The 26,942-nt window shown below is 46.6% G+C and overlaps 1 protein-coding gene across 24 annotated transcripts in view; it reads left to right on the plus strand.

Moving 5' to 3' along the window:
- PARD3 (par-3 family cell polarity regulator) overlaps window positions 1-26,942 on the plus strand; it is a 507,188-nt gene that overhangs the window by 294,916 nt on the left and 185,330 nt on the right. For 12 of the 24 annotated variants that reach the window (XM_070056191.1, XM_070056180.1, XM_070056185.1 and 9 more), the window contains 5 exons: window positions 1,826-1,976; window positions 14,372-14,561; window positions 19,114-19,265; window positions 20,283-20,327; window positions 25,205-25,432. In XM_070056191.1, the coding sequence (XP_069912292.1) occupies window positions 1,826-1,976; window positions 14,372-14,561; window positions 19,114-19,265; window positions 20,283-20,327; window positions 25,205-25,432 (766 nt within the window). The remainder of the gene's footprint in view (window positions 1-1,825; window positions 1,977-14,371; window positions 14,562-19,113; window positions 19,266-20,282; window positions 20,328-25,204; window positions 25,433-26,942) is intronic. The other 12 variants (XM_070056187.1, XM_070056190.1, XM_070056195.1 and 9 more) reach the window with 4 other exon arrangements.

Here is a 26,942-nt window from a genome sequence, read left to right on the forward strand (position 1 = left end):
CAGTTGCCATCTGCAATTAAAAAAAAAAAAGTAGTACAATAAATCCTCATTTCGCAGCGCGAGCCTTATCTGGTCTAGTGCAGGGCGCAGGCGCGGCCGGCCCTCCCGCAGCAGGACGCGCCTGCAGTGGTAATTGTGCTGACCTTCCATGCTTTCTGGCCTCCTGGTGCTTATCAAACTGGGAGCCATAAGTCTGCCTTCAGAGCTTCATTAAATTGCTCGTTTGTATGAAGCAGACGAACGCCTCCAACAGAAATCACCACTTCCTCAGGCGCAGGGACCGCAGTGGTCCGAGCTCTTGTCTGCTCCTGCCCTCTGGGGCACGGCTGCCACCGCAGCATCCCAGAGGGAGCCGAGCCTGCCGGGTTCTGCCCAGAGCCCACGCGGTGAGGCTAGTGGCTCAGTATACCTTGTCTCCCTGGAGCAGACTTGTGTCCGGGCCTCCACAGCATAAACGTGTGACTCGGGGGGGAGAAGATGCTGTGCACGCGTGGCTGCTGTCATGAAGGCTGTGTGGTCACTTGCTCCTTGGTCAGAGAAAGGCCCCTGGGTTCCTGGTTAACATGGTGCATTGTGTCCGTGTGTGAAGTACACCTGCTGTGTGCTGTGTGGGGACACGTGGTCCCTGCTTCTGTATTGCCATGCTGTGGGCCTGTGTGCTATGTCCTGTGCTATCCTGTTTCTGTGCTGTCCTGTGTCTGTCCTGTGTGGGGATACGTGGTCCCTGTTTCTGTATTGCCGTGCATGCTGTGGACGTGTGTGCTAGGTCACGTGCTGTCCTGTGTCTGTCCTGTGTGGGGACACGTGGTCCCTGCTTCTGTACCGTGCACACTGTGGACATGTGTACCAGGTCATGTGCTTTCACATGCCTGTGCTGTGTGGGGACATGTAGCCCTGCTTCTGTACTGTGCACACTGTGGATGTGTGTACTAGGTCACGTGCTTTCGCATGTCTGTGCTGTGTGGGGACACATGTCTCTGCTTCTGTACCTGTGCACACTGTGGACATGTGTACTAGGTCACGTGCTGTCCCGTGTCTGTGCTGTGTGGGGACACATGGCTCTGCTTCTGTACCGTGCACACTGTGGATGTGTGTACTAGGTCACGTGCTGTCCCGTGTCTGTGCTGTTTGGGACACATGGCTCTGCTTCTGTACCGTGCACACTGTGGACGTGTGTACTAGGTCACGTGCTGTCCTGTGTCTGTGCTGTGTGGGGACACATGGTCCCTGCTTCTGTACCTGTGCACACTGTGGACCTGTGTACTTGGTTATGCACTGTTCTGTATGAAAAGTTGAGTGACAGGATACCATGATTCTAGTTAATTTCCCGAAGAAGAGATTTAGGTCCCGTGTATTGCTGATGACACCAAGCTGACCAGTGTGGGTTGTGGTAATAATTGCACTGTCACGTATATGAGTGTTTGCATATTTACCTGAAGGTCTACAAGCAAACTGCTGAGCCGCCCTTGGGCTTGCTTCCCATGGAGCGTGCCTTTCCCAGAGCAGTATCTAGTGTCAGATTCTGAAGGGAACTGGGACTGGAGTGGGCGGCCACAGATACCAACGGTGGGAATGACACAGTAGCAGCCAGATAGGGCTCTTTGAGAAGGTCTTTACTGTGCGCGTTTTCCCCGTTTGGGGGCGCCGTGTGGAGGGCGCAGAGCGCCGGTGTTCAGCAGCACTGCCATCACGCCTCATCTTGGTACCGGTGAAGGTCCTGGTTCCCAGTTGGACTCAGCCCATTGTCCCCATCCCCCCATGGCATGAATGGCTGCCAGTGCTGATTTCCTCTCGCCTTCCTCCCTCCCCTCCCCCTCCTGTGCAGCTGAAGTCACCTGGGAGCCCTGCTGGACCGGAGCTGCCCATCGAAACAGTGTTGGAAGACAGCGAGCGGCGGATTTCGCACTCGCTCTACAGTGGCATCGAGGAGCTGGAGGAGTCGCCCGCGAGGAGCGCTGCTCTCGGTCGGATCGTGGGTGAGTCAGGGTAACTGCACGTGTGCCACGCTTTCCTGTGGCTCGCGGAGAGACCGTGAGTGCGGAGTCCCCTGGGAAACGACCCGCAGAGTCCTCCGGATCTTTCGGGAAGCGCGGAGATGAGGAGCGCCCCGGTGCGCTGGGTGTGGAGCGGGTTTCAGACCCTGTTCCTGTGCGGAGAGCAGAAGGGAGAGGGGGTCCTCTGCAGATGCTCCCCAGCCGTGGAGATCGAGATCGTCTTGGCTGGTTTGGGTCAGAGGTGCAGCTGTTGTATGCGGTGGTTTATTGATAAGGAGGAGCATTCCGAGTAGCAGTCTGGGAGAAGCACAGGATGTGTGTAAATGCAGAAAGGCGCGAGCGGCAGCAGCTGGTTTGCACTCAGGAGGATGTTCCTCCTCCTCCATCGTGTTTCTGCTGTCCTGCGTTTGGATCCCCAGCAGCCCTCAGCGCGGCCCCGGTGGGTGATAGGGCGGTGAGCAGCAGCTGTGTGACCGCTCCGCTGCTACTCACAGATCCAGTTCATAAAGACGCGCTTTGGCGCCCGAGTGGTTGCATTTACTGTGCTGCTAATCTTGGGATCAGCTTGAGAGTCCTCAGGCTGAAGCAGCAGTTGTGATGAGAATAACACCGACCTCATTGCTGGTGGGTTTTGCGAGGCTCTAATTTAAAACGAAACCCTGTTTGGTTTCATTTTGTGCTCGTTGCATGCGGATTTGAAGTGAGTCGGGTCTTCACTGTGAAGCTGCATGGGAGCAGGGAAGTCTTCCCCTCCTCTGTGGGCATCGGGAAACCCCACTGTGGGCAAGGTGTTGTGTTTTCCTGTGTGTGGACGCCAAGAGGAATGGAAAGCAGTCTCTGCCTGTCTGGAACTGTCTCCCGGCCGTGATGGGATAAGACAGAAACACGCTTGTTCCCTGTTCTCTGATCCTCCTGGAGAGTTTGCTGAATCTCCCTTTCTTGCCTTGTCAGGCACTGAGCTTAGACCTGCCGGCTCTGGTTTAACTTTGTCAGCTTCCCGATAGTCAGCAGGGGAGGCTCCGCTTGTCAGATGGAGCGCCTGTTGGGTTGAACACCGGTCAGGCGATGGTCGTTGTGCAGTTTATCACCCTGAACCCTTGCTTGTGGTTTGTCTTCTTGACACTGCTGTCAGGGTTTCTGTCTGCTTTTTGGCTTTGGTGGAGAACTCTTTGTAAGATTCTGGTTTATCAGTGACATTGTAGACCCCGTGACGGAGCGTACGTGCACGGATCTGTGCGTGCCCACGCAGCTGTGGGCATACAGAGTGCATCACTCTGATTTCCCCTTTGTTACTGGAACGCAGGACTTGCCACACTGACGCAGACCCCTGGTCCTGCCCCCAGCCCCTGGTGCTCCAGAGGAAGGTGGAAACTAAAACTCAAAAGCAAACCCGGCCCCTCCCACTTCACCCAGTGACCATTCACGGCGTGTGCCTGTGGGCTGAGGGGTCCCTTTTTCCATGGTTCGTGGCCCTGACTGCCTGAGCAGTGGCTTCCTGGTCCTCAGTGTGGGTTACTCAACCCATCTGCAGCTGTCTCCAGAATGCCACGCACTCCCAGGGCTAGGGGTCCCCTCCACCTCTGTGCTTGTCCTCGGGCACTTTGGCTTGGTGTGGACAGACCCAGTGCTGTCTGGTGTTAGGCCAGAGGGGCGATGCATGAGTGTTTTCCTAAGATTTCTGTTTACCTGTCATCCTGGAAACTGGGGGTCCTATAGAATTGTACCCCAATAAATGTGTGTACTTGACTTCTCTTAGATTGTGCAAATTTTAAAATTTCTCTGTCTTCCTTTGTCCTTATTCTGGGATCGTTGGCCCTAAGAGTCAAATGCTGTTGGTGATGTTAGTTAGCACGTAGAGGTAGAAGTCTGGTACATGATGCTCCCTTGCAAGAGAACACCCAGCGTGAGGCGGTGGAGTATTGGGTTTCCTGCAGTCTGAACCACCAGCACACCAGCAACAGTGTTTGCCGATTGCACACTGGGCAGGGGCCTGGTAGCCCTCAGATCCTGCCTGGGCTCATGCTTGTCTTGTTAGGTACAGTGGCCACACAGGACACTGTGTGGACATCGCAGTTGGGAGCAATCCCTTTGTGGTCTGCTGTGATACCCAGGGAACCTCCCTTTGAAATTCTGGTTGATGTTGATTGCATTAAGAAGTGAGGGGGGCTATGGTGAGGAGCGCATGTTTTCACATAGATGTTCTCCTTGTAGGACTTTGGAGCCACGGGGATGTTCAGGTCTTGCGATCCCTTTCTGTGGGAACACATCCCAGTGGAGAGGTTTCTGAAAAATCACCCAGAAGGAACTGGCTTTGTGATAGAAGGATATCGGATGTCCTCAGTGACACGTGCTTACTTAACAGAGAGGGAAGTGAAGTCCCAAGACCTCGTGTGGGGTCTGGTGTTGTTTTGCTTTAGGTGGTTTCCTACAAGCCGTCCTCTCGGGAATGCCGAGGTGCCATGATGAATACTAGCTGATTAACGTAGTGCTGAGTGCCCACGCCTTCAGGCAGAGGTGCTCACTGGCCTCAGAACTTAGAACCTCTGGGATGGGAACGTTAGAGAGGTGAATGTTTGCAAACAGCCTCCATGCTCACCGGCTCCAGCCTGCACCCCTCCTTGTTTAGAAAAGTGGGGACCTGAAGGAAGGTGCACCCTTCCCGAGCTGCCCAGCCAAGTTTGGGTGTGAGTTTCTCTGTGTCGTTTGTCCCAAATGTCTCAAACCTGATCGGTCTCCTTAGCTTTTGGTGGGGGTCAGCCAGAATCATGACCAAAGGCAAGAGTTCGCACACTGTCATCTGTTTGGATGGAATTTTGAGTTTTGAATGAGTGTTCTTGGACAGCCATCAGCAAGTGCATTGTGGGGAGATTACCTATGCTGTCTTCCTTGTATTTTCTGGTTGCCATGCTGTCTTAATAATAGCAGCAAAACCCTAGTAAGTATAGCTACCATAGTACCCAGCAGGCTTGCTTCATAAAGCATGTTCCAAGTTCAGCTTTGGGATCCTAGAAACTTCATGTTCCTGCCAGTCTCTCTGTCTGGAGAGTGGAAGCAGAACTGGAATCTCTGAATGTGTTTCAGAAGTGACCTCAGCAGGTTGTGTGTCCATGAGTTTGCAGTGGGTTTTTCTTCATGTTGGAACATGTGTGGACATGAAAAATGGAATTTTACTCTTGCTTTGGGTTTGAGTCACATCAGCGGCCCATGTGGCCTCAATTCTAGTACCGTGCCTGGAGTTGATTCTATGTACATTTCCCACTGAATAATGTTCATTGAATAGTCGGTTTGTGTGTCATTGTTCCACTCCTCCACAGGCTACTGACTGGTTTCCCTTTCGCATTCCTGGAAGTTGGTTGAGCAGTTGAGGGGACTTTGTCTAGGGGACTCCCTGTAGGCTCTTAGTCACTCTCGGAGGTTTTGTATTTGCACTATGCCAGGTGTTACAGATGCCTTAAAGAAGGAGCTGCACTGACCGAAGCAGCTTAGTACAATATGTAGTTGTGTCTTCCCTCCGCGTACCTGGAGCCAAGGACCCAAACACTCTTCCTGGTGAGTACACTGCCCATGCGTAAGAAGTGTCTTGAAAGAGTTTGTGGAAAATGTGTGTTCTGAAAAAAAGCTAGGCATGGATTGCATTTTTTTTTGGAACCAGGATAAACTCTCTTCATTCCATTTTCCAGACTTCTTAAAGTACCCTGAGAATCGAGGGGGCTTGGGCAGAGCTGAGCTGATTGCTGGGTTTGGAGACTGGACTTGAGTTTCCCACCCACCTGTCAGGGGCACAGGGAAGCAGTGGGTGCTGCTTGTTTTGTGGGGAACCGGCCGGCAGGCACTCCTCTCGCTGGGTGCATGCTGTCTGAGTCTGGCCTCTCCCAGGGCAGCCCGGGGACCAGTGTCTCATCAGCACACCCTTGGCTCAGGGGAAGCGTGGCACAGGATCTGGGGGTGAAGCGACAACGTGTGGACTCTCAGCTTTATCCGTAAGGAGTGAAGGTCTGGGAATGACTGTCCTCGGAAAGGCTGTGGAATGTAAACACCTGTCATGCCATTCTGTGCACCTGAGCCGATTTTCCACTGGGAGACTTGTCAGTGTGGACAGCTGTGGCTGTGCCTCTGCACCAAGAGGGCCGAGTCCTGCCTGCCTTGAACGGCTGGAAGCTTCAGGCTCCTGGGCCGTGGCCTGAGCACTGTGGGCCTTGCCTCTCTTGAGAGCGCCCCCCCCTCCCCCCGCACTTAGTGATGGTGGTTGTGGCTGGGGTCAGTGTCCTCCCTTCTTCCAGAACTCGTCATGAAGAACCCAGCTCTGATGTTGGCATTGGTGAAGGGTTCCGGCCTCCTTGCCTCTCTGCTTCCCTGCAGGCAGGCATTTATCCTGAGAGCAGCTGCCTGGTGTCTAGTAGTTGCTTGATGAACCAGCACATGTAGGACTCAGGTCAGCAGCCCTCCTCCACGCTCCCAGGCAAAATTTCTCAAAGCACGTTTACAACTTGAATCTCTGGAATCTTGCATGAGATGTGTTGCAGATCATCTGTGGCTCTCAGAAGCTTATAGCCAGGGACGGGCTCCGTGTGCCGCCCTGATGTGTGTAGCTGTGACATCATGGGTAGTAATTGATTTGAAACCCTTTGGTGACACATTCCTGGAGAATAAGGGTACTACATTTAGACTAGGCATTTGCACCATGGTCAAGACTGCAACACCAGCAGCCCATTTGGTGGGAGTACCTGGGTTCAAGTCCCAGCTGGACTCCTGACTCCAGCATCCTGCTCATGTGTGCCTTGGGAGGCAGCAGGTGGTGGCTCGTGGACTTGGGTCCCTCCCACCAGTTCCAGATGCCTTTGGCATTTGGCAGGTGAAGCAAAGGATGGAAAATCTCTGTCTCTTTGCCATTCAAATAAAGTGAAAATAAATAAATTCAGAACCCTTTATATATATATATATGACAAATATATATATTTTGACAAATATATATATATATTTGATAGGGAGAGTTAGAGAGAGAGACAGAGAAAGGTCTTCCTTCTGTTGGTTCACCCCCCAAATGACCGCTACGGCTGGCACTGCACCAATCCGAAGCCAGGAGCCAGGTGCATCCTCCTGGTCTCCCATGTGGGTGCAGGGGCCCAAGCACTTGGGCCATCCTCTGCTGCCCTCTCAGTCCACAACAGAGAGCTAGACTGGAAGAGAGGCAGCCAGGACTAGAACCCGGTGCCCATATAGGATTCTGGCGCCGCAGGTGGAGGATTAACCAAGTGAGCCATGGCACCGGCCCAGAACCCCCCTTTTTTTTTATTTTAAATTTTCTTACTTTTGTATCTTTTTACTATGTATCTTTTTTTTAGGTATTTCCTAAAATTTAGTTTAAAAGGACTACAGCTTCATGAATTGAATATATACATATTTGGGAACATGAGGATTCTTCCCCTGCCACCTCCCTCCCACACATACTCCTGCCTTCCTCCTCCCTCTTCCTTTCCCATTCTTACTTTTTACAGAGATCAATTTTCAGTTGATTTTTGTAGTTATAAGATTAATCCTACACTAAGTAGAGCATTCACTGATTAGTATAAAGAAAAAAAAAGCCCTAAACTAAAACTAAACTAAACAAAAGGGAAGGGCTGTTCAAAATCATCACATTTCAGAGTGTGAGTTTCGCTCCTATATATTACATTTTAACTACTGTGTTAGTTACCACAGATCAGAGAGACCATATGGTGTTTGTCTTTTTGTGACTGGCTTATTTTAGTAAGTATAATGGTTTCTAGTTGCATCCATTTTGTTGCAAATGACAGGATTTCTTTTATTTTACTGCTACATAGTATTCCATAGTGTGTGTATATATAATTTCTTTAAAAAAAAAGATTTTATTTATTTATATGAGAGGTAGAGTTACAGGTAGAGGGAGAGACAGAGAGAAAGGTCTTTCATCTGTTGGTTCACTCCCTAGTTGGCCATAACGGCTGGAACTGCACTGATCCGAAGCCAAGAGCCAGGTGCTTCTTCCTGGTCTCCCATGTGCAGGGGTCCAAAGACTTGGGCCATCTTCTACTGCTTTCCCAGACCACATCAGAGAACTGGATTGGAAGAGGAGCAGCCGGACTAGAACCAGCACCCATATGGGATGCCGGCACCACAGGTGGAGGATTAACCTACTGCGCCACAGTGCCGGCCCCTATAATTTCTTCATCCAGTCTTCAGTTGATGGGCATTTTGGTTGATTTCATGTCTTAGCTATTGTGAATTTAGCTGCAATAAACATGGGGGTTCAGATAACTCTTTCATCTGCTGATTTCATTTCCCCTAGGTCAGTTCCCAGGAGTGGGGTGGCTGGGTCATAAGGTAGATCTATTTTCATATTTCTGAGTTATCTCCATACTGCCTTCCACAGTGATTGTACCAGTTTACATTCCAATCAACAGTGTAAGGTACCCTTCTCCCCAGATCTGTGCCAGAATTTGTTGTTTGTTGATTTCTGTATGAAAGCCAGTCTAATGGGGGTGAGGTAAAACCTCATTGTGGTTTTGTGATGCATTTCCCTGGTGGCTAGTGATCCCGAGCATTTTTTCATGTGTTTGTTGACCATTTGAATTTCATCTCTTGAAAAGTGTCTGTTTAGGTCCTTTGCCCATTTCTATACTAGGTTGTTTGTTTTGTGGTGGTTCAGTTTCCTAAGCTCTTTATAGATTCTGGACATTAATCCTTTGACAGTTGCATACTTTTTTTTTTTTTTTTTTTTTTTTTTTGACAGGCAGAGTGGACAGTGAGAGAGAGAGACAGAGAGAAAGGTCTTCCTTTGCCGTTGGTTCACCCTCCAATGGCCGCCGCGGCCGGCGCGCTGCGGCCGGCGCACAGCACTGATCCGATGGCAGGAGCCAGGAGCCAGGTGCTTTTCCTGGTCTCCCATGAGGTGCGGGGCCCAAGTACCTGGGCCATCCTCCACTGCACTCCCAGGCCACAGCAGAGAGCTGGCCTGGAAGAGGGGCAACCGGGACAGAATCCGGTGCCCCGACCGGGACTAGAACCTGGTGTGCCGGCGCCGCTAGGCGGAGGATTAGCCTAGTGAGCCGCGGCGCCGGCCGACAGTTGCATACTTTTTGCAAATATTTCTTCCCATTCTGTTGGTTGCCTCTTCACTTTTCTGTGTGTTTCTTTTGCAGTGCAGAAGCTCCTCAGTTTGATGTAGTCCCATTTGTTAATTTTGGCTTTGATTGCCTGTGCTTCTGGGGTCTTTTCTAAGAAGTCTTTCTTCTGCTGTTTTCTTATGGAGTTTCCCCAGTGTTCTCCAGTAATTTGATGGTATCACATTGCAGATTTAGGTCTTCAATCCATTTTTAGTGGATTTTTGTATAAGACATAAGGTAGGGGTCTTGTTCCTTACTTCTGCATGTGGAGATCCAGTTTTCCCAGCACCAGTTGTTTTTGTCCTTGCTCCAGGGATCGATTTTTGCTCCTCTGTCAAAGATAGGTTGGTTGTAGATGCATGGATTCTGAAGTTTCTATTCTTATCCATTGGTCTACATGTCTGTCTTTGTGCCAGTACCAGGCTGTTTTGATTATAACTCCCCTTTAGTGTGTCTTGAGGTCTGGTATTGTGTTGCCCCCAGCTTTGTTTTTGTTATATAAGTTTGCTTTAGCTATTCGGGGTCTCTGTGTTTCCATAGGAATTTTAGCATTTTTTTCTAGATCTGAGAAGAATGTCTTTGATATTTTGATTGGTATCACATTGAATCATTAAATTGCTTTCAGTAGAATAGACATTTTGAAGATACTGATAATTCCAATCTATGAACATGGAAGATTTTTCCATTCTTTTTGTATCTTGTATTTCTTTCTTAAATGCTTTGTAATTCTCATCATAGAGATCTTTGACATCCTTGGTTAAATTTATTCCAAGGTATTTGATTTTTTTTTGTAGCTACTGTGAATGAGATTGATCTTAGAAGTTCTTTCTCAGCTATGGCATTTCTGTGTATACAAAGGCTATTGATTTTTGTTTGTTGATTTTATATCTTGCTACTTTACCAAACTCTTTTATGAGTTCCGATAGTCTCTTGTGGAATCTTTTGGGTACCCTATAAATAGAATCATGTCATCAGCAAATAGGGATAGTTGGACTTCCTCCTTCCCTGTTTGTATCCCTTTGTATCCTCTTGCTTAATGGCTCTGGCTAAAACTTCCAGGACTGTACTGAATAGCAGTGGTGAAAGTGGGCATCCTTGTCTGGTTCCAGATCCTAATGGGGATGCCTCTAATTTTTCCACATTCAGTAGGAAGCTGGCTATAACTCTGTTCTAAATTGTCTTGATTATATCGAGGAATGTTCCCTCTGTACCCAGTTTACTTAAGATTTTAATCATAGAAGGGTGTTGAATTTTGTCAATTGCTTTCTCTGCATCTATTTAGAGAATCGGATGGTTTTTGGCGTTCAGTTTGTTAATGTGGTTTATCACATTTATTGATTTTCAGATGTTGAACCATCTCTGCATACCAGGGATAAATCCCACTTACTCCAGGTGACTGATCTTTCTGACACATTGGATTTGGTTGGTTAGTATTTTGTTGAGGATTTTTGCATTTGAGTTCATCAGGGATATGGTCTATAGTTCTCCTTCTTTGTTGTATTTTTTTTTTTTAAGATTTATTTGTTCATTTGAATGGCAGAGTTACAGAGAATCAGAGGCATAGCAAGAGAGGTCTTCCATCAACTGGTTCACTTCTCAAATGGCCTTAAAGGCTGGAACTGGGCTGGTCCAAAGCCAGGAGCTAGGAGCTTCTTCTGGACCTCCCATGTAGGTTCAGGGGCCCAAGCACTTGGGCCATCTTCTGCTGCTATTCCCAGGCCATAGCAGAGAGCTGGGTCAGAAGTGGAGCAGCCAGAACTCACCTGGTGCTCTTATGGGATGCCAGCACTGCAGGTGGTCCCTTTACCCACTACACCACAGCACTGGCCCTCTGTCATATCTTTTTCTGGCTTAGGAATTAAGGTGATGCAGGCATCCTAGAAGGGGTTTGGGAGGATTCCCTCTCTTTCAGTTGTTTTGAATAGGTTGAGAAAAATTGGAATTATTTCTTCTTTAAATGTCTGGTAGAATTAATCAGTGAAGCCGTTGGGACCTGGGCTTTTCTTTGTTTGGAGGGTCTTTGATACTGATTCAGTCTCCATCTTGGTTATGGGTCTGATTAGGTTTTCTGTGTCTTCATGGCTTAATTTAGGTAGGTTGTATGTGTCTAGGAATCTATTTTTCCTATGTTTCCTGATTTGTTGTGTACAGCTCTTTGTAGTAATTCCTGATGATTCTTTTTATTTCTGTGGTTATCTGTTTATTTAAAAAAAAAACAGCTCTTTTCATTGATCTTCTGTATTTTTTTCCTTTCAATTTTGTTTATTCCTTAATTTTAATTATTTCTTTCCTCTTACAAATTTGGGGTTTGGTTTGTTGTTGCTTTTCTAGGTTCTTGAGTTGCATTGACTGCTCATTTATTTGCTGCCTTTCTATTTTTTTGATGTAAGAACTAATTGCTGTAAACTTCCCTATTAACACTGCTTTTGCTGCATGCCATAAGTTTTGATATGAGGTACGGTCATCTTCCTTTGTTTCCAGAAGATTTTGGATTTCTTTTATAACCCACTATTCATTCGGGAGCATGTTGTTCATTCCTATGTTCTGGGGACTCTTGAGTTGTTAGTTTTGTGCTTCAATCCATTGTGATCAGAGAAGGTGCATGGTAGGATTTTCATTTTTTCGTATTTGCTGAGACTTGCTTATGGCCTAGTATGTGGTCTATCTTGGAGAACGTTCTGTGTACTGCTGAGAAGAATGTGTATTCTGTCACTGTGGGGTGAAAAATTCTGTAGATATCTGTTTGGTCCATTTGGTCCATAGTATTAATTCTGTTGTTTCTTGGTTGACTTTCTCTCTGGTTAATCTATCCATTGATGAAAGTGGGGTGTTGAGGTCCCCAATTACTATTGTATTGGAGCCTATGTCTCCTTTCAGATCTGTTAACAGTTCTTTTTAATAACCAGATGCCCTATGATTGGCTGCATATACATTTATTATAGTCAGATCTTCCTGTTGTATTGATCCCTTAATCATTACATAGTATCCTTCTTTGTCTCCTTTATTAATGTTTGTGTTAAAGTCTATTTTGTCTGATATTAGGATGGCCACACCTGCCACCCCTTTTTCCCCATTTGCATGCAATATATTTTTCCATCCTTTCATTTTCAGTCTGCATGCATCCTTGTTGGTGAGGTGTGTTTCTTGTAGGCAGCAAATAGATGGATCTTGTTTTTTAACCCATTCAGCCAGTCTGTGTCTTCTAACTGGAGAGTTGAAGCCATTTACATTCAAGGTGACTTACACACTTGATTTTAGCCAAAAGGCCGAGAAGCGATCAAGGTGACTTATAAGTAACTACTTTGCCCACCATTTTTCCATGAATATTCCTATCATTTACTTTGGATTTATTTTGTACTTTTACTGGGGGATTTTCTGTCTTCCCATTCTTTCATGATGATGGCTTTTTTTTGTTTTTCTGTGTGTAGCACATCCTTAGCATCTTTTGTAAGGCTGGACGTGTGGTGACATGTTCTTTGAATTTATGTTTGTAATGGAAAGTCTTTATTTCACCTTTGTTCATAAATCAGAGCTTCGTATGGTAGAGTACTCTTTTTTTTTTTTTTTAAGATTTGGACTACCCATTGTCTTCTGTCTTGTAGGGTTTCTGATAAGAAGTCAGCTAGTCAGCTGTGAGTCTAATTGGAGAGCCTCTGAAAGTAATCTGGCGTTTCTCCCATGCACATTTTGGAATCTTCTTTCCTTAGGCTTTTCTGTGGAAAGTTTGAATGCAATGTGTTGTGAAGATCTTTCCTGGCCATAGCTGTGAGGAGTTCTATATGCTTTCTGTACTTGGACATTCCTTTCTTTCTCCAAATTAGGGAAGTTTTCTGTAATTATTTTCCTAAATAGGCTTTCTATTCTCTTCTCTCTGTCCACTCCTTAGTATCTCATCTATCTCCAGTACTGTTTTTAAGTTTGCCAATTTCTTCTTGTTTTTGGTCTGACTGTAAAATTTCCAGAGATTTGTCTTTTAGCTTGGCTATTCTGTCTTCTGCTTCACCAACTCTGTTGTTAAGGCTTTCCACTGTGTTTTTTATTTGATCTATTGACTTCTTCATTTCTAGCATTTCCTTTTCATTTCTCTTTAAAATCTTAAGTTCATGGGAAAAATTTTCATTATCATATGATTTTCTTTTGTTCATGGATTTGCTTCTGAATGCTTTTGAGTAATCCCAGGATTAATTTTTTGAATTTCATTTCAGCATATCCTCAATCTCTTCATTTTCACATGCTAATGTTGAAGTGTTGTTGTGTTCCTTTGGGGGCCTCATTGTGTCTTCCTTATTATTGTTTCTTGAATTTCTGCATTTACTTTTAGACATTTGTAGAAGTTTTCTTTTTCTTTTGATGGCTTTTATCTTTGAGCTATGCCTCTCTGGCTTTGTGGAATGTCTGCACCTTCAGTGAGTACCAAGAGGTGTGTGGAGGCTGTGTCCAGGTTTTGTGCTGGTGCTAAGCGAGTCCTTTAGGCGGCACGTCCCTTCCCTAGGGATGGCTCCCCTTCCCCTCCTGTTGCCAGGTGGGCGTGGCTGGCCTGGTGGAGACATCTCCATTGGTTGCTCTGGAGCTGCTGTGGCTGCCCCTGCCTACTGGGTGGAGGCTGAGCCCAATAATTGCTGGGTGTGCACACATAAGCTGGGGCGGCCGCTACCTGACAGTGTTCAAGAACAGCACCAGCCCTCCCATCACTGGCTGTGGGTTGCTGTTCTAGCAGGGAGAGGGGGAGAGAGACACGCTGCTTCCCGCCCCCTCCCCCACCAGGTGAGCAGTGGCCCCACTGGGCTGGACCAGGGAGGTGCAGTTCTCTGTGCTGTCTCTCTGGCTGTATCCCCAGGGACACAGGCCTGTGCAGTCCTGTCTCATCTGGTTTGCCAGGGCTGATGCTTCTTCCCCATCCAAGCTGCTGGGTCTTGCACCTTCCTGTGTGTCTGACTTTCCATGCAGGTCTGGCCATTGTTGCTGCTTTTTCAGGGTCTCCCACTGCAGTTGCCCTACCACCTTACCCTGCTTGTGGACTTTCTCCACTTTCTTATATTAATTTCTGCCAGCCTAAATCAGACCATCCTGTTGCTCTTCTGCCATCTTGGGAATCCCTCCCCCACCAACGCACACTTTATTTTTAATGTGTTGAATTCTGTCGTGTTCCACCAGGTCAAGTAGACGTGGAACATTCAGGCTTTTTCCGAGGTAGCCAAGTGTTGAAATACATCGGCGAGCGCTCTGTGTGACGTCTGCACTGTTTTCCCTGGACAGGTAAATTCCAGCTGTCCCCCACTGTGAACATGTCCCACGACGACAGCGTCATCATCGAAGACGACCGGCTGCCTGTGCTCCCGCCGCAGCTCTCCGACCAGTCCTCGTCCAGCTCCCACGACGACATGGGCTTCGTGACCACAGAGGTGGCCACGTGGGCCAAGGCTGCCATCAGTGATTCAGCCGACTGGTGAGCTGCTCCTCCCGGGGTGGGAAGCTTTGTTTCATCTCGGTGCCGTTCTAGCTCCTGTTTACCAGGAGCCGGCCGGTCGGTGTTGTATAGTCCTGTCTTGTGGCTGGGTTCTCATGCTCCCCATTTTCGGTCTTCTAATGAAAGGCTGCACCCCGACTCTGCACCCTGCTCCGTTCTTTTTTTCTTTCCCTGGTCATAGGTAGGAGTTTTGCCAAAACAACAACACAAATCTTCCCCTGACCCAAACGCCCTACTCACTTTGTTTTCAAGTTTTGCTGTTCGCTGTTGACTTTGGATCACTGCTAATCTGAAGAAATTTTTCCTACTATGTAAAGAAATTCTCAGCAGTCTCTGACTGGGTGGTAGCAGATAACCTTGGGTTCCGGCCGTGGGAGGAAGTACTTTCAGGGTCCCCTTTTGGCACACCCTGACCATGCCGTTTAAAATGCTCCTGTGCTTGCTTCCGACATCTTGACGGGGGCAGACTCCTGCTGCCTTTCTCCCTTTCTCTCCCACACAGAGTGGAGTGCTGGGTGTCCTTAGGCCAGGGTGTGTCTCATGAACATGGGCTACACCTTTCTTTGCTGTGTTGTCATTTTGCACATCAGTAAACCCTTGCTGGGGGTGCCCCCTTAGTGATGCTCACCGTGTCCAGGATTCCATGGCATTCCTTGCTGCCCTTTCGCTGGGGTCTTCTGTGACTACCTTGGGAAAATGATCATTAAAATGTGTGTGTAGTCCTCTCACCACCTCTCATTTCTGTGACTACAGTCACTGTTCAGTATTAGGTATCTAGGGTGGGGAGTGGTGTTAGTAACTAGGGGTGATCTTAGCGAAGAGAACCACTTTCCAGCCTCCTCCTTTGAGCACAGAGACAGCCCAGTCAGCTGTGCATTTCTGCACCCATTCTCTTGGATGATCTCACCTGCTTGGAAAGTTCGCCTCCAGTTTTTTAAATTCTCTTTTTGCAAACCCAGGGTTGAAAGAGAGCAGTGCCCTCCAGCCCGCGTGCTCCTGGCGTGTCGTGCCGTGAGTTTCTTGGCCGCACATCCAAGGGCTACTCTACAAAGTAAACACCGGTCTGGGATCCACGGAGGCTGCTGCACTGCCTGCTGCGGCCGCTGTCCGAGACAGTGGGGACCTGGTGCCGGCTGTGTGGGTCTTAGGGAGCCGTCAGCAGGATGAGAATGTGGGTGGAAGTAGTCCTAGGAGCGGGTCCATTTGCGGCCTTATAAAACACGACACTGGTGAAAATACAGAAACCACTGGTTGTGCTGCTCGTTTGCCCACAGGGCCCTAGTGGAAAGGTGAGGACCTGTGTGAGCGTGGTGCGGGGATTCTGGCAGTGAACCCGAGAGGCAGAGGGTTGTGCCGACAGGAGCGGCAGCTGTTGGGAATCACAGCGCAGCGTGGCGGCCGTTCACTTGGACAAGATCTCCCTAATCCACCATGAGAATGTTATGAAAACAAAAGAGCAATAAGACAGAATTAGTAACTGGAATTTTAATAATGCTGGGGGTCAGGATATGGTTACATTCTTTTGAAGAGTGTCTGTCAGCCCTGCAGTCTAACTCATTAAATAGCCCTGTGCACTGTTTATTGTGTCTGAAGTTAGTTTAATGGGTTTATTGATAGGGAAGAATTAATTATGTCATGATTTAGGAATATTTACTTATTTTAAGACTTAATAACTCCCAGGCTTGTTGGACGTTTTCAGTGGTGTGTGGCTCCAGCTCCCTGTGCGGTGGTGGGAGGGCAGGTATGTGAGATGGGTGTGCTTCTCGTGTGGGGACTGGTAGCATAGACTTCTCTCTACCCACTGACTGACACAGGAAACTGTAACAGCAATGCTTTTGGTGAGAGATGTGGTTTTCCAGGCAGTGTTCATGGCAGTGATTTTTTTTTTTTTAATCTCAACCAACATTTTTGATGGAAACTGGGTCTCACACGCACCTGTGCCTGAGCTTGGTGCCTTCCTGGAGCTCAGGGCTTAAAGTGCTCCACTTGGTGCAACAAGAGTTGATGGAGCGTGTGCAGGACAGATCCACTTCTGAGATACAAAGGGTTACTTTTTATTGGAAATACTCTGTGTAGAGTTTATTTCCACCAACTGGGGTCACCGTTCTCACCACCACCGTTCTCACCACGTGAATTTTCACATCACTTTCAGAACATTTCTTAGCTTGGGCATATGTGTTCTGGAAGTTCTTTTTTGTTTGCTTTTCTGAGGGTTTTTTTTTTTTTAAGGTTTATTTTATTTATTTGAAAGGCAGAATTACAGAGAGAGGGAGAGATAGAGACATATTCCATCTGCTGGTTCACTCCCCAAACGGCTGCAGTAGCCCGGGCTGGACCAGGCCGAAGCCAGGAGCTTCATCTGGGTTTCCCATGTGGGTGGCATTGACCCAAACCCTTGGGCCATCTTCTGCTGCTTTGCTAGTCACACTAGCAGGGAGCTGGATCGGAAGTGGATCAGCCTGGACAGGATCCAGTGCCCATAAGGGATGCCCGCATCACAGGCGGCATTTTCAACCCACTATGTCACAGCGCCAGCCCCTCTGCCGCCAAGTACTACGTGTCACGTGTGATGGGGCCCCTGGGACTTTATACACTCGCGACCCTGCTTCCTGTTGTAGCAGATGAAACACCACAGACTGACACAGAAGGCAAACAGCGTTTGTTACAGTGTATCATCATGTATGACACAAACAGAAAACACAGGTCATCCTTGGACTGCCTGTGGACACAGCTTCCCTGGTCTAAGCTGAGGAAGTCAAGGTGCTCAGGTGTCAGAGTTCAAGGAAGGGAAGGGGTCACTGTGCCGTGTTGACTTGGCACGCACGTGCCCTTGAAAAATTGTTGCCTGAAATTCTGAGGCCCCTGCGCCCGGCCTGCCTCACCTGAGGGGCCCTGCTCCGTCCGTGGAGGGGAAGATAGAGGAGGCTTGTCCGAGTCCCTGCCGTGGTCCCCAGGGACTGCAGGTTCCCATCCCCGTGGTTGTTACTGGGATCCGTTGAGGTGGTCTGCATTGAGGGATACCTCACTGTGCTTGTGGCCTGTGGTTGGCGGAGCCTTCCACGCTTTGTCCTGGGCTGCTCCCTGGAGCTTCTGAGCTGGGTGAGGTGTTGCGTCTTCATCGCAAGCCTGGGGAGACACCTGTGCTGACATTTCAGATCCTGTCCTGGGCACCCTCCTTTTCCTAACTCCTGGCTTAGGTGCCCAGAGCCAGCGACCTTTCACAGACAGATGGTTGCTGTGGGGTTTCAGCCTCCAGCTCTGTCCTTTCACATGCATGCGTGGTGATCCTCAGTAGGCTGTGGAGGGCTGTTCCCATCAGACACGTGGGAGGCTGGGGTCAGTTCCAAGGGGTTGGTCAGCTGTGCCGTGGCCTCCTCACGCTTGGCCACACAGGTGAGGCCATTGTCGCAGTAAGCATAGTGCCCGCAGCCCTGCTGGTGCTTCTTAGCTCTGTCTCAGATTCTTACAAATAGAGATTCCGTGCTGTCTGCAGCCACTTTCCCTGGAGAGCTGTGCAGAGCGTACCCTGCCACCAGCCAGCGCCCATATGCTTCCTGTCACCCGAGCTTGAGCCGCTGTGGTGCTGTCGCCCCATCAAATGTCGCCTACACTTAGTCACACCTCCCCCGGCTCCCTCTCATCTGTGCATCCTCGGCGTCTGTCTCAGCTTCTGCTTTCTTGTTTTCTTAGGAATTCATGGGGTGCAGGGCTTGTTTCTTACTCATTTGTTTTGACCTGGGTGCCCAGCCCAGCACCTTTGTTCTCGGGAAGCTTTGGTGAATTTATTTCTTCTTCTTTGACTAAATGTTAGACAAACTTCAGCCTCATGCAGCACCGTGCTGCTGGATGGTTTGTAATTTTTTTTTTCTTAAACATAAGATAAAGACAATATGAGGACTAGAATTTATCCTTGTTGAACTCGTAGAATAGACTTCTCTCTACCCGCTGATTGACACAGGAAACCTTAACAGCAACACTTTCAGTGAGAGATGTGGTTTTCCAGGCAGTGTTCATGGCAACGATTTTTTTTTTTTTTTTAATCTCAACCAACGTTTTTGATGGAAACTGAGCTTGGTGCCTTCCTGGAGCTCAGGGTCTAAAGTGCTCCACTTGGTGCAACAAGAGTTGATGGAGCGTGTGCAGGACAGATCCTGTTGAGTCGACACTCGTTCCCAGGATGTGTATACAATATATCATGTTTCATAGAATATTCTCCTAAATATTCTGCTCACCCAAGGTCTGGGCAATATCAGGCTCCTTTCATATCATCACCTAGAAATGCTGATGTGTTGCTAAACAGAATTCAAGAGAAGAAAGTAGAGAGAGGAAGTCCAGGTGGAGCAAGGGTGGCTCCAGTGAGCAGTTAGTCCTGTGCTTTGCCTTCACTTTCTGTTCAGCTACTGTCTTTGTGAAGTGTCTTTGAGGAGCACACACGTGTGTGCACACATGACCCAGGTATGTGAGGGCATTCTAGATGGCCATCTTCTGTTTTCAGTTAATGTTTTTATGTTTCTCTTTGTCTTCACACCAGCTCTCTGAGTCCAGATGTTGATCCAGTTCTTGCTTTTCAACGAGAAGGATTTGGACGCCAGAGTATGTCAGAAAAACGCACAAAGCAATTTTCAGATGCCAGTCAATTGGATTTCGTTAAAACGCGAAAATCAAAAAGCATGGATTTAGGTAGTGAGTACAATCTCCATGAATCTTTATCTAAATTAGATTTAGATGCTTTCAGGATAAAATTGTGGTTCCCAACACATGTCTGTTTACTCTGAGCAATAGAGAAAATAAATGTGAAATATGGCAATTTGGCGAAAATTAGTTTTCCTCTGAGTTTGAGATAACCGTACTACTCCTAAGTGGCGTGTTTACATATGCAGTATGTTAACACGCAATATGTTAATATGTATGTTTTCTTGTGAGAAACGAAACAAACACATGTGTATATTATGCTATATTCATGTATCTTTATTTTAAAAACATGTTTTAACACTTCAGCAACTTAAAACCAATTTCATTGAAATTGTATTTGGTTGGTTGTGGGATATTTTGAAAAAAATATTGGAGAGAAACCATTATCTCAATCCATGTCTGGAATTTGGTTACCATATGATAATCTTCTTTTCATTGCTATTCTTAAGGTTTATTTAATATTAAAAAAAGACTGTTGCTTTAATAATTATGCATTTAATCACAGTAATAATTTGACAATATTTTCTGTAGGGGAAATTAGGTCAGTAGGTGTTCGATTGAACACCAGTCCAGTGGCCTGTGTGTATATACAAATCCACCAAAAAATAAAACGATTATATCTATAAGTCAATGATTTTAAAAGCCCTTGTTGATCACCTGTAACTTACGCCTTTCTCTGGTGGCTGTTTGTACTTCAAAACTAAAAGCATTAATTAATTTATCGTATGCATAAAGGAAAAATCGGGCGATGCCTTGCCTTGGCTAATTCCAACATGCTAACCCAGAAATAACACACGTGTCTGAGAGGAGATGACTGCGTGTGCATGGAGACACTGCTTTCTGCCCCTCTCCTGGTTTTGATGAGGAATGTTGGCTTGATTTTGCGTGTTATCTGCATGAAGTGTTACCTAAGAATTGTCACCTAACTGACACAATCTGGGAATGGTTGCAGCATGTTGAGCTTCGGGGACTAACTGGGCTAACCATTCTACATTTACCTTTTAACAGTAGCTGACGAGACTAAACTCAATACAGTGGATGACCAGACATCAGGTAAGAACGGACAGCTAGGCTGTTGCCATAGAAACCATGGTCCAAGGAGCTTATCCCAATTACAGGGCTGCCAATCACAGTGCGTGTCAACATAAATCCTCCAGTCCTGCCGGGATGTTTTCACTGTGGGAAATCAAATTGTGTAAAAGAGGAAAAAATTTTCCATTGGGAGAAATTTATCATTGATGTAAAAATAATTTAGTGGCTTCAGAACACCAAAGAACCACCCAGGTTTTCTTAATTATGTTTGTGTAGGAATGTTTTGTCACAGTTTAAACAAGAATCAGAGTCCTGGAAACTGGATGTCTTAAGTATCTATATGACATCCAGGTTGACCTTCAGAAAGCGATTCTCGGAGTGGAGATTTTGATTTGAGAGCTGACAGTGGATAGAGACAGCCCCCCTCCTTCTCCCACAGTTTAGTGTCTAGTGTCACCCTTAGTCACTCAGAAAACCCCCTATGTATTTCAGATGCAGGAATTGGTTATAAATGACGGGGCAGTGGGAGTGACTGCCGAATGCCTGTGGCTCCATGTCTGCCCTTTGTGAGCTTGTCCTATCCTTATCCATGTGGAATTGGGTTTTCCAAGATGGTAGAATTTGCTTTTCAGTTATTGTCTAAAAATAATGAGTGGAAAGTCTTTCAGTATAATACAAGGAGCTGTATGCACTTGAGCCTTCATGATTTATTATTTTATTTTTGGGATCGTATTTTAATTATGCTCGCCTGGGTGAGTGCCCTCATGCTACTTACTCCTAATGAGCTTCCAGTCACCTTTTAGACCTGCAGTCATAATCAGGTTTAGCCTGCATGAAAAATGAACACCCCAGGTATGAAAGTGGGGCTTACTGCAGACGTGGTTGGAGTTATCATGTTCTGTAGAGTCAAAGATAGATTATCAAAGTCACAGCCAGTGAATCATAAGATTAACTATGTTGGCAACGCAATTAAGTGTGGCCTCAGCCTTTGCTAATTGGTTCTTTCTCTTATCGAACTTAAAAATGCATTGAAATTCTAACAAAGGTTAAAGAACAACATGGTTTGATAGCTCATATATGTAAAATAATAATTTCTGGGGTTTTTGTTAGTTGGTATTTCCTACCCAAGTTAATATTGCTATAAACCAAATTGAACTGTTTAAGTTAAAAATGCATAACTTTGTGTGCTAGGCCAGTTAGGTGAAATAAGGAGAATATTTGATTTAACCAAACTCTGAGCTACTACAAGGAAAAGCATAATTTCTTGAGATTATTGTGAGAATAACAGTGATATCCAGATTTTAAACTAAAAGCCTGTAGTTTTTTAGAAATTTTTTCATGAAAATCTAATCCAACTGATATTTTTATGTTTGAGATATTAAATAAAGAGTTATTTTGTTTCTGCACTGTGGATAATCTCTCCCACCAAACCAAACTGGGACAAAAAATGATGACATAGACTCCAGAGTGCTTTTGGACCTGCTGAGTTTAAATCTGCATGAAAAAAATATCTAAACTGGATCCTCCGCCACTCAGCATTAGACACTGAAGAGATTGTCCCATGTTTTCCTGTCTTTGAATTTCCAAGACCATCATGTCTTTGCCGTTTATTCTCAAGGGTTTGGGGGAGAGTCATGTGCATTTCAGCACAGGTGATCTGTGTGGCCCGTGAGCCTTTCTCGCTAGAGTGGAGTCCATCTCCCGAGCCCCTGGTGGAAGACATTGTCCATTTCCCTTCTCTCTGCCCGCTCGCCTGCCCATCCTGGCTGCCTTCCTGTCTTCCTCCCTCCTGTCTCCCTCTCATCTGTCAAATACTTGGCTCAAATACTTGGATTCCTGCCACCCACATGGAAGACCTGAATTAAGTTCTCAGCTCCTGGCTTTGGTCTGAACCAGCCCTTGCTGTAGCAGACATTTGGGAAGTGAACCAGCAGATGGGAGATATCTCTCTCTCTCTCTCTCTCTCTCTCTCTCTGCCTTTCAAATCAAATGAACGTAAATAAACTAACCTTAGTGAGTTTTGCGGACAGATACGCACTTCCTTGTGTGACACTCGCGTTGTGGATCGCACGTCTGCATTTTGTGTCTGTGAAGGGCCTTAGGTCTCGTGGGCTGCTGGTCTCTGTTGCAGCTCCCTGCCTCCAGTGCTGTAGCGTGGAATCAGCATTGTGAAATACGGGAATGAATGGGCGTGGCTGTGTTCCAGCACAGTCTGCAGACAGGGCCCGCAGGCTGCAGATCCTTGTAGATCCATAAGTGACAGATGCCAACCGTTTGTGCAACTTGTCATGAAGATCTTGATGTAATTGTATGGAGAGTGGTTGATGGACTTCTCGTAAGCCCAGCACCCACCACCAGCAGCGATCGGCATTTTGCCCAGATGTTTTATGGTGATGTCATGGATTTAGGGGAAAGACAGGAGAGGTCAGCTCTGTATTTCATGTCACAGCTTTTACTGCTCGTTGAGTACGGCTTCATCCCTGCTTTTCTGATCAGATTTGCCTGTGTGTATGCTGAGGAGCACTTCTGAAATTAATTATTAACATGCTCATAAATCTCAGCTCACTCCATACAGAAGAGCTTAACAACTTTTATAATAATCTTTATTGTGATTGGGAAATCTTTACTGGAGATAAGACACATACATGTACACTGAACACGCTTATCGACACACACACATGTACAAACATGCACACATGTACTCAGGTACACTTGTGTCCTTCATGGATGCAAAGAAGCTCTAACTATCTGCCTCATGCATGTTTATGGAACTCAGATGCAGCTGGTAAACTTTGAAAATTCAGAGCGTAACTTATCCAGGATGAGATCTCAGTGCTAAATCTAGGAAGTATGGGGTGAAAATCCCTGCCTAGGGAGGATATTTTCCCGTTGTGTTTGATTCCTGATTTTTTTATTTAGTTCTTTGCAACAAAATCTATTTTCTTAACTTCTATGAAGAATTTTGAAAATGAGCTTTTCAAGTGTTACAGTGCTATCAAGAGAAAAAATTCGATTTATTTCCTTGAAAGTAGTATTTCATGTGTAGTTTTATCCAAAAAATGAAATATGTACAAACCCTTATATGAAGAAAACTACATCATCTTTGTCTTCCCAGTATAATAATTCATGAAGTGCCATTTCTTCACTAGAATCATTTATCTGCCCCTGTTACTTTATTTCTTCTAAAATTTTAACTCATTTATTTGACCGGGAGTGGTGGGATGTGTGTCGGGTGATCTGCCATCTGATGGTTCATTCCCCAAATATTTGCAGACTCAATCCAGAGCTCATGGAAACAATCCTGCTGCTTCCCCAGGTCTGCATTGGCAGGAAGCTGGAGTTGGCAGTGGAGGCAGGACTCAAACCCGGGCACTGCAGTTGGGACATGAGAGCCTTACCCAGTTTCTTACTGGCTGTGCTAAACCACCACCCTCTCTGTATTATACCTTTTTATCATATCTATGCTTATTAAAGCTGCTACCCCATTGTGAAAATTAGACGAAAGATGTTATGTAAATGAATCCCAAGAAGATAAGTCTTGTTTTGACGCTCATGATTTAATTTTCCTTCTGTTTTATACTCTGAGCTATGGAAAGCCCATGTCACAACGATTTGTCTTGTAGCTAATAACATGACAAGGCTACTCCTTAATTATTGATCAACATATGGGCTGATGACCCCATGTAGAGATGAACTATCTAGTCCGTGTTTTCATCTGTCTTTTTAACAGCATAAGGGAAGACCCACCGTTAGAACCGGAGTTGCCCAGGTGCTGGTGCAGAGCTGGTGTTCCAGTCACCGAGAGGCCAAATTAGCCTCCCCGAGTGCCAATTTGGGCGCTGATGGATGAGGCTGTCGCACTGGGTTAAAGAAATCAGCTTTGATTGCCTTCAAAGCTTGGTTCTGTTGGTATTATTATCTCAGGCCTTTCTGCCCCAGGTCGGCAAGAATGAGAGCCTGGTTTTTAATTTCCTGAATCCCCTTGCATTCCTTGGCAGTTGCTAAGTCTTCTTCCTTCTGTCTGTCACCTGTTCTGCAAACAGGCCTTCTTCCCATGCCTGGAGCTGTAAGAACTCAGATCTGTTCTTTGGTCTCCTCTCCTTGTGTGTGAGAGAGTTTAGGTTTGTGCCTGGGGCCGGATGCCCTGATTGTCTTGGTGACAGGACCCCAACCCGTGCTCCCTCACTTAGGCAGGCAGGGGTGCGGATCCGCTGCATCCTCAGGGAGGGCCTCACCTCTGCTGCTGGTGCAGACCGTCCTCAGCTGCCCAGAATGCTCTCCATGAAGTGAACAAGCTCAGCTCTCGAGTGCATGTCTGTCTGGTCTTTCTCACCATTTTTTTTTTTTTTTCACAGATGACTTTCTGTCTTTTTCTGATTCTTTGAGGTTATTCATAAGATTTGGAGCAAAATTCTGTTAGGACAGAAGTAGAAACTAATGACCGAGAGTGCTTCCTAGTAGTACAAACAGAGAAGACAGATAAAATCTGTGGGAAAAATTAAATAACTTCAGGTCAGACTTCTCTGATGTGAACCTCTGAATGCCACAGTGCTCCTAATCTGAAGTGTTTCCAGTGCCAGCACGTTCTAAAGTTTCCAATTTTGAAGCCTTTTATGGTTTGGATTTTTGGGGTTAGGGATGCTCAGCCTGTAGAGTAATCATTGCAAAATTTTAAAAAACGCAGAGGCCCGACCTGCTTCTGGTCCCAAGCACTTTGGATACAGGGTACTCGGCTGCTGTGACTCAGTATAGCCATTAGCTCTTTACCGTCCATGTCCAGAATTTGTCCCTGAGTGAATTGTTGATGTCCCCAGCGTTCTCCCCGTATATAGACGCCTGGATGTGCGGGCTTCACGAAACCTGGCATACACTGACGCTCTTTCCTATTGACCTTCAAGGCTCCCCCAGCAGAGACGTGGGGCCCTCCCTGGGCCTGAAGAAGTCCAGCTCCCTGGAGAGCCTGCAGACGGCCGTGGCCGAGGCGACCCTCAATGGGGACATTCCTTTCCACCGCCCCCGGCCGCGCATCATCCGAGGAAGGGGCTGCAACGAGAGCTTCCGGGCGGCCATCGACAAATCCTATGACAAGCCCGTGGCCGACGACGATGATGAAGGCATGGAGACCTGTAAGTCTTTGAGGGTCAGGAGAAGAACACTGAGACTGCGGTCAGGGAGTAGCCATTCTTCAGGTGTGCGCCACGGAACCCTGGGGGCTTCCTAAGAGCCCGCTCCCTCCCCACCCCGCAGCGGGATGGGTGATGTCTTAGCAGTTTGCGTAGTGATGAGAAGACGTGGTTTGCCCTTTTGTTCTCTCTCAAGTGTAAGTGAGGTTCTCTGGGGGCCGTGGGTCCTTAGGCTGGGTGCAGATAGCAGAAGAGCATCTGTGACTGGGAGAGGCGTGCAGCTGTGCCTTCCTTCTCCCTAACTGCTTCAGGAAGTGTGGTTGTTTTCAGTACAATGTCTGTTCCCATGGAATTATTTTGTTGTTCTAAAGCAGTTGATGTCTTTAGTCCTCTCAGTTTTAATTCGGTGCACATGGATACATTGGAGCTACATTCAGAAGACTTAGGTGTAGCCCTTTATAGTCTACGAGGTACAGTGTTATGAGGCCGACGTGTTTGCTGTGTAGTGTCTGTTCCGTGGAGTCTCCCCGAGTGTGTGTGATGGCCTGTGGGGCGGGTGTTGTGGCACCTGCATCCCATTTTTCAGAGCGCTCTGCCTCTGCTTCTGATGCAGCTTCCTGCGTGTGTTCATTCTGTAAAGCAGCAGTGATGGCTCACGTTCCTGGCCCTCGTGCGGGAGACCTTGATGAGATTCCTGGCCTTGGCCTGGCCTAGCTCTGTTGCTGCCATTTGCGGAGTGAACTAGTGGATAGAAGATTTCTCATTCTGCTTTCCAAGTAAATAATAAAAATAAATGAGCTTTAAAAAATCCATGATCTTAAAAAGATTATCATTTTATGCTTAGGGTTTAGTGTTGCCTTCCCTGCATGGAAGTAGCAATATATATTTCCGTATGTGTTCATGTATTTCTGATTTGCCAAGTATTTTCAGCCAAGATTATTCCAAGTCAGAGGTTAATATGGATGAGCAGTATGTTTCCCATGGTGTGTTGAGGGAAAAAAGCAACATTTATAAATGTGTGCAAGTGTGTGCTTCAGAGGGTTATGTTTATATTCAACATTTGTGGTACAGAAATAACCATTCTATTTAAAAATTCTGGAAGAACTCTACTGATGTACTTATTTAGAGAAGACTTTAGATTTAGAAGTCCCCAAAGTCTATAAAAATGATCAATTACTTGATGTTTACAACTAGTAGTTTACAGTATTGCGTTTTATTTTCAAACATGAGTATAAGTTGGCGATACTATAGCTAGCCCAAAGACAAAAGCAAAAAGCAGAATTAGTACTTTAAAAAATTTCTTCATTTTTATTTCCTTTGAGAGAGCAGGAATCTGAGAGATACAGACATTCAGAGACCTTCCATCGGCTGGGTCACTCTCCAAATGACTGCAACAGCCAGGGTTGGGCCAGGCCAAATCCAGGAGGCCAGAGCTCCACCCAGGTCTCCTACATGGTACAGGGACCCAGGTACTTGAGTTATCACCTGTTACCTCCCTGAGTGCAGTAGCAGG

This window comes from Oryctolagus cuniculus, chromosome 13, assembly GCF_964237555.1.
Source record: "Oryctolagus cuniculus chromosome 13, mOryCun1.1, whole genome shotgun sequence".
NCBI classification, from domain to species: domain Eukaryota; kingdom Metazoa; phylum Chordata; class Mammalia; order Lagomorpha; family Leporidae; genus Oryctolagus; species Oryctolagus cuniculus.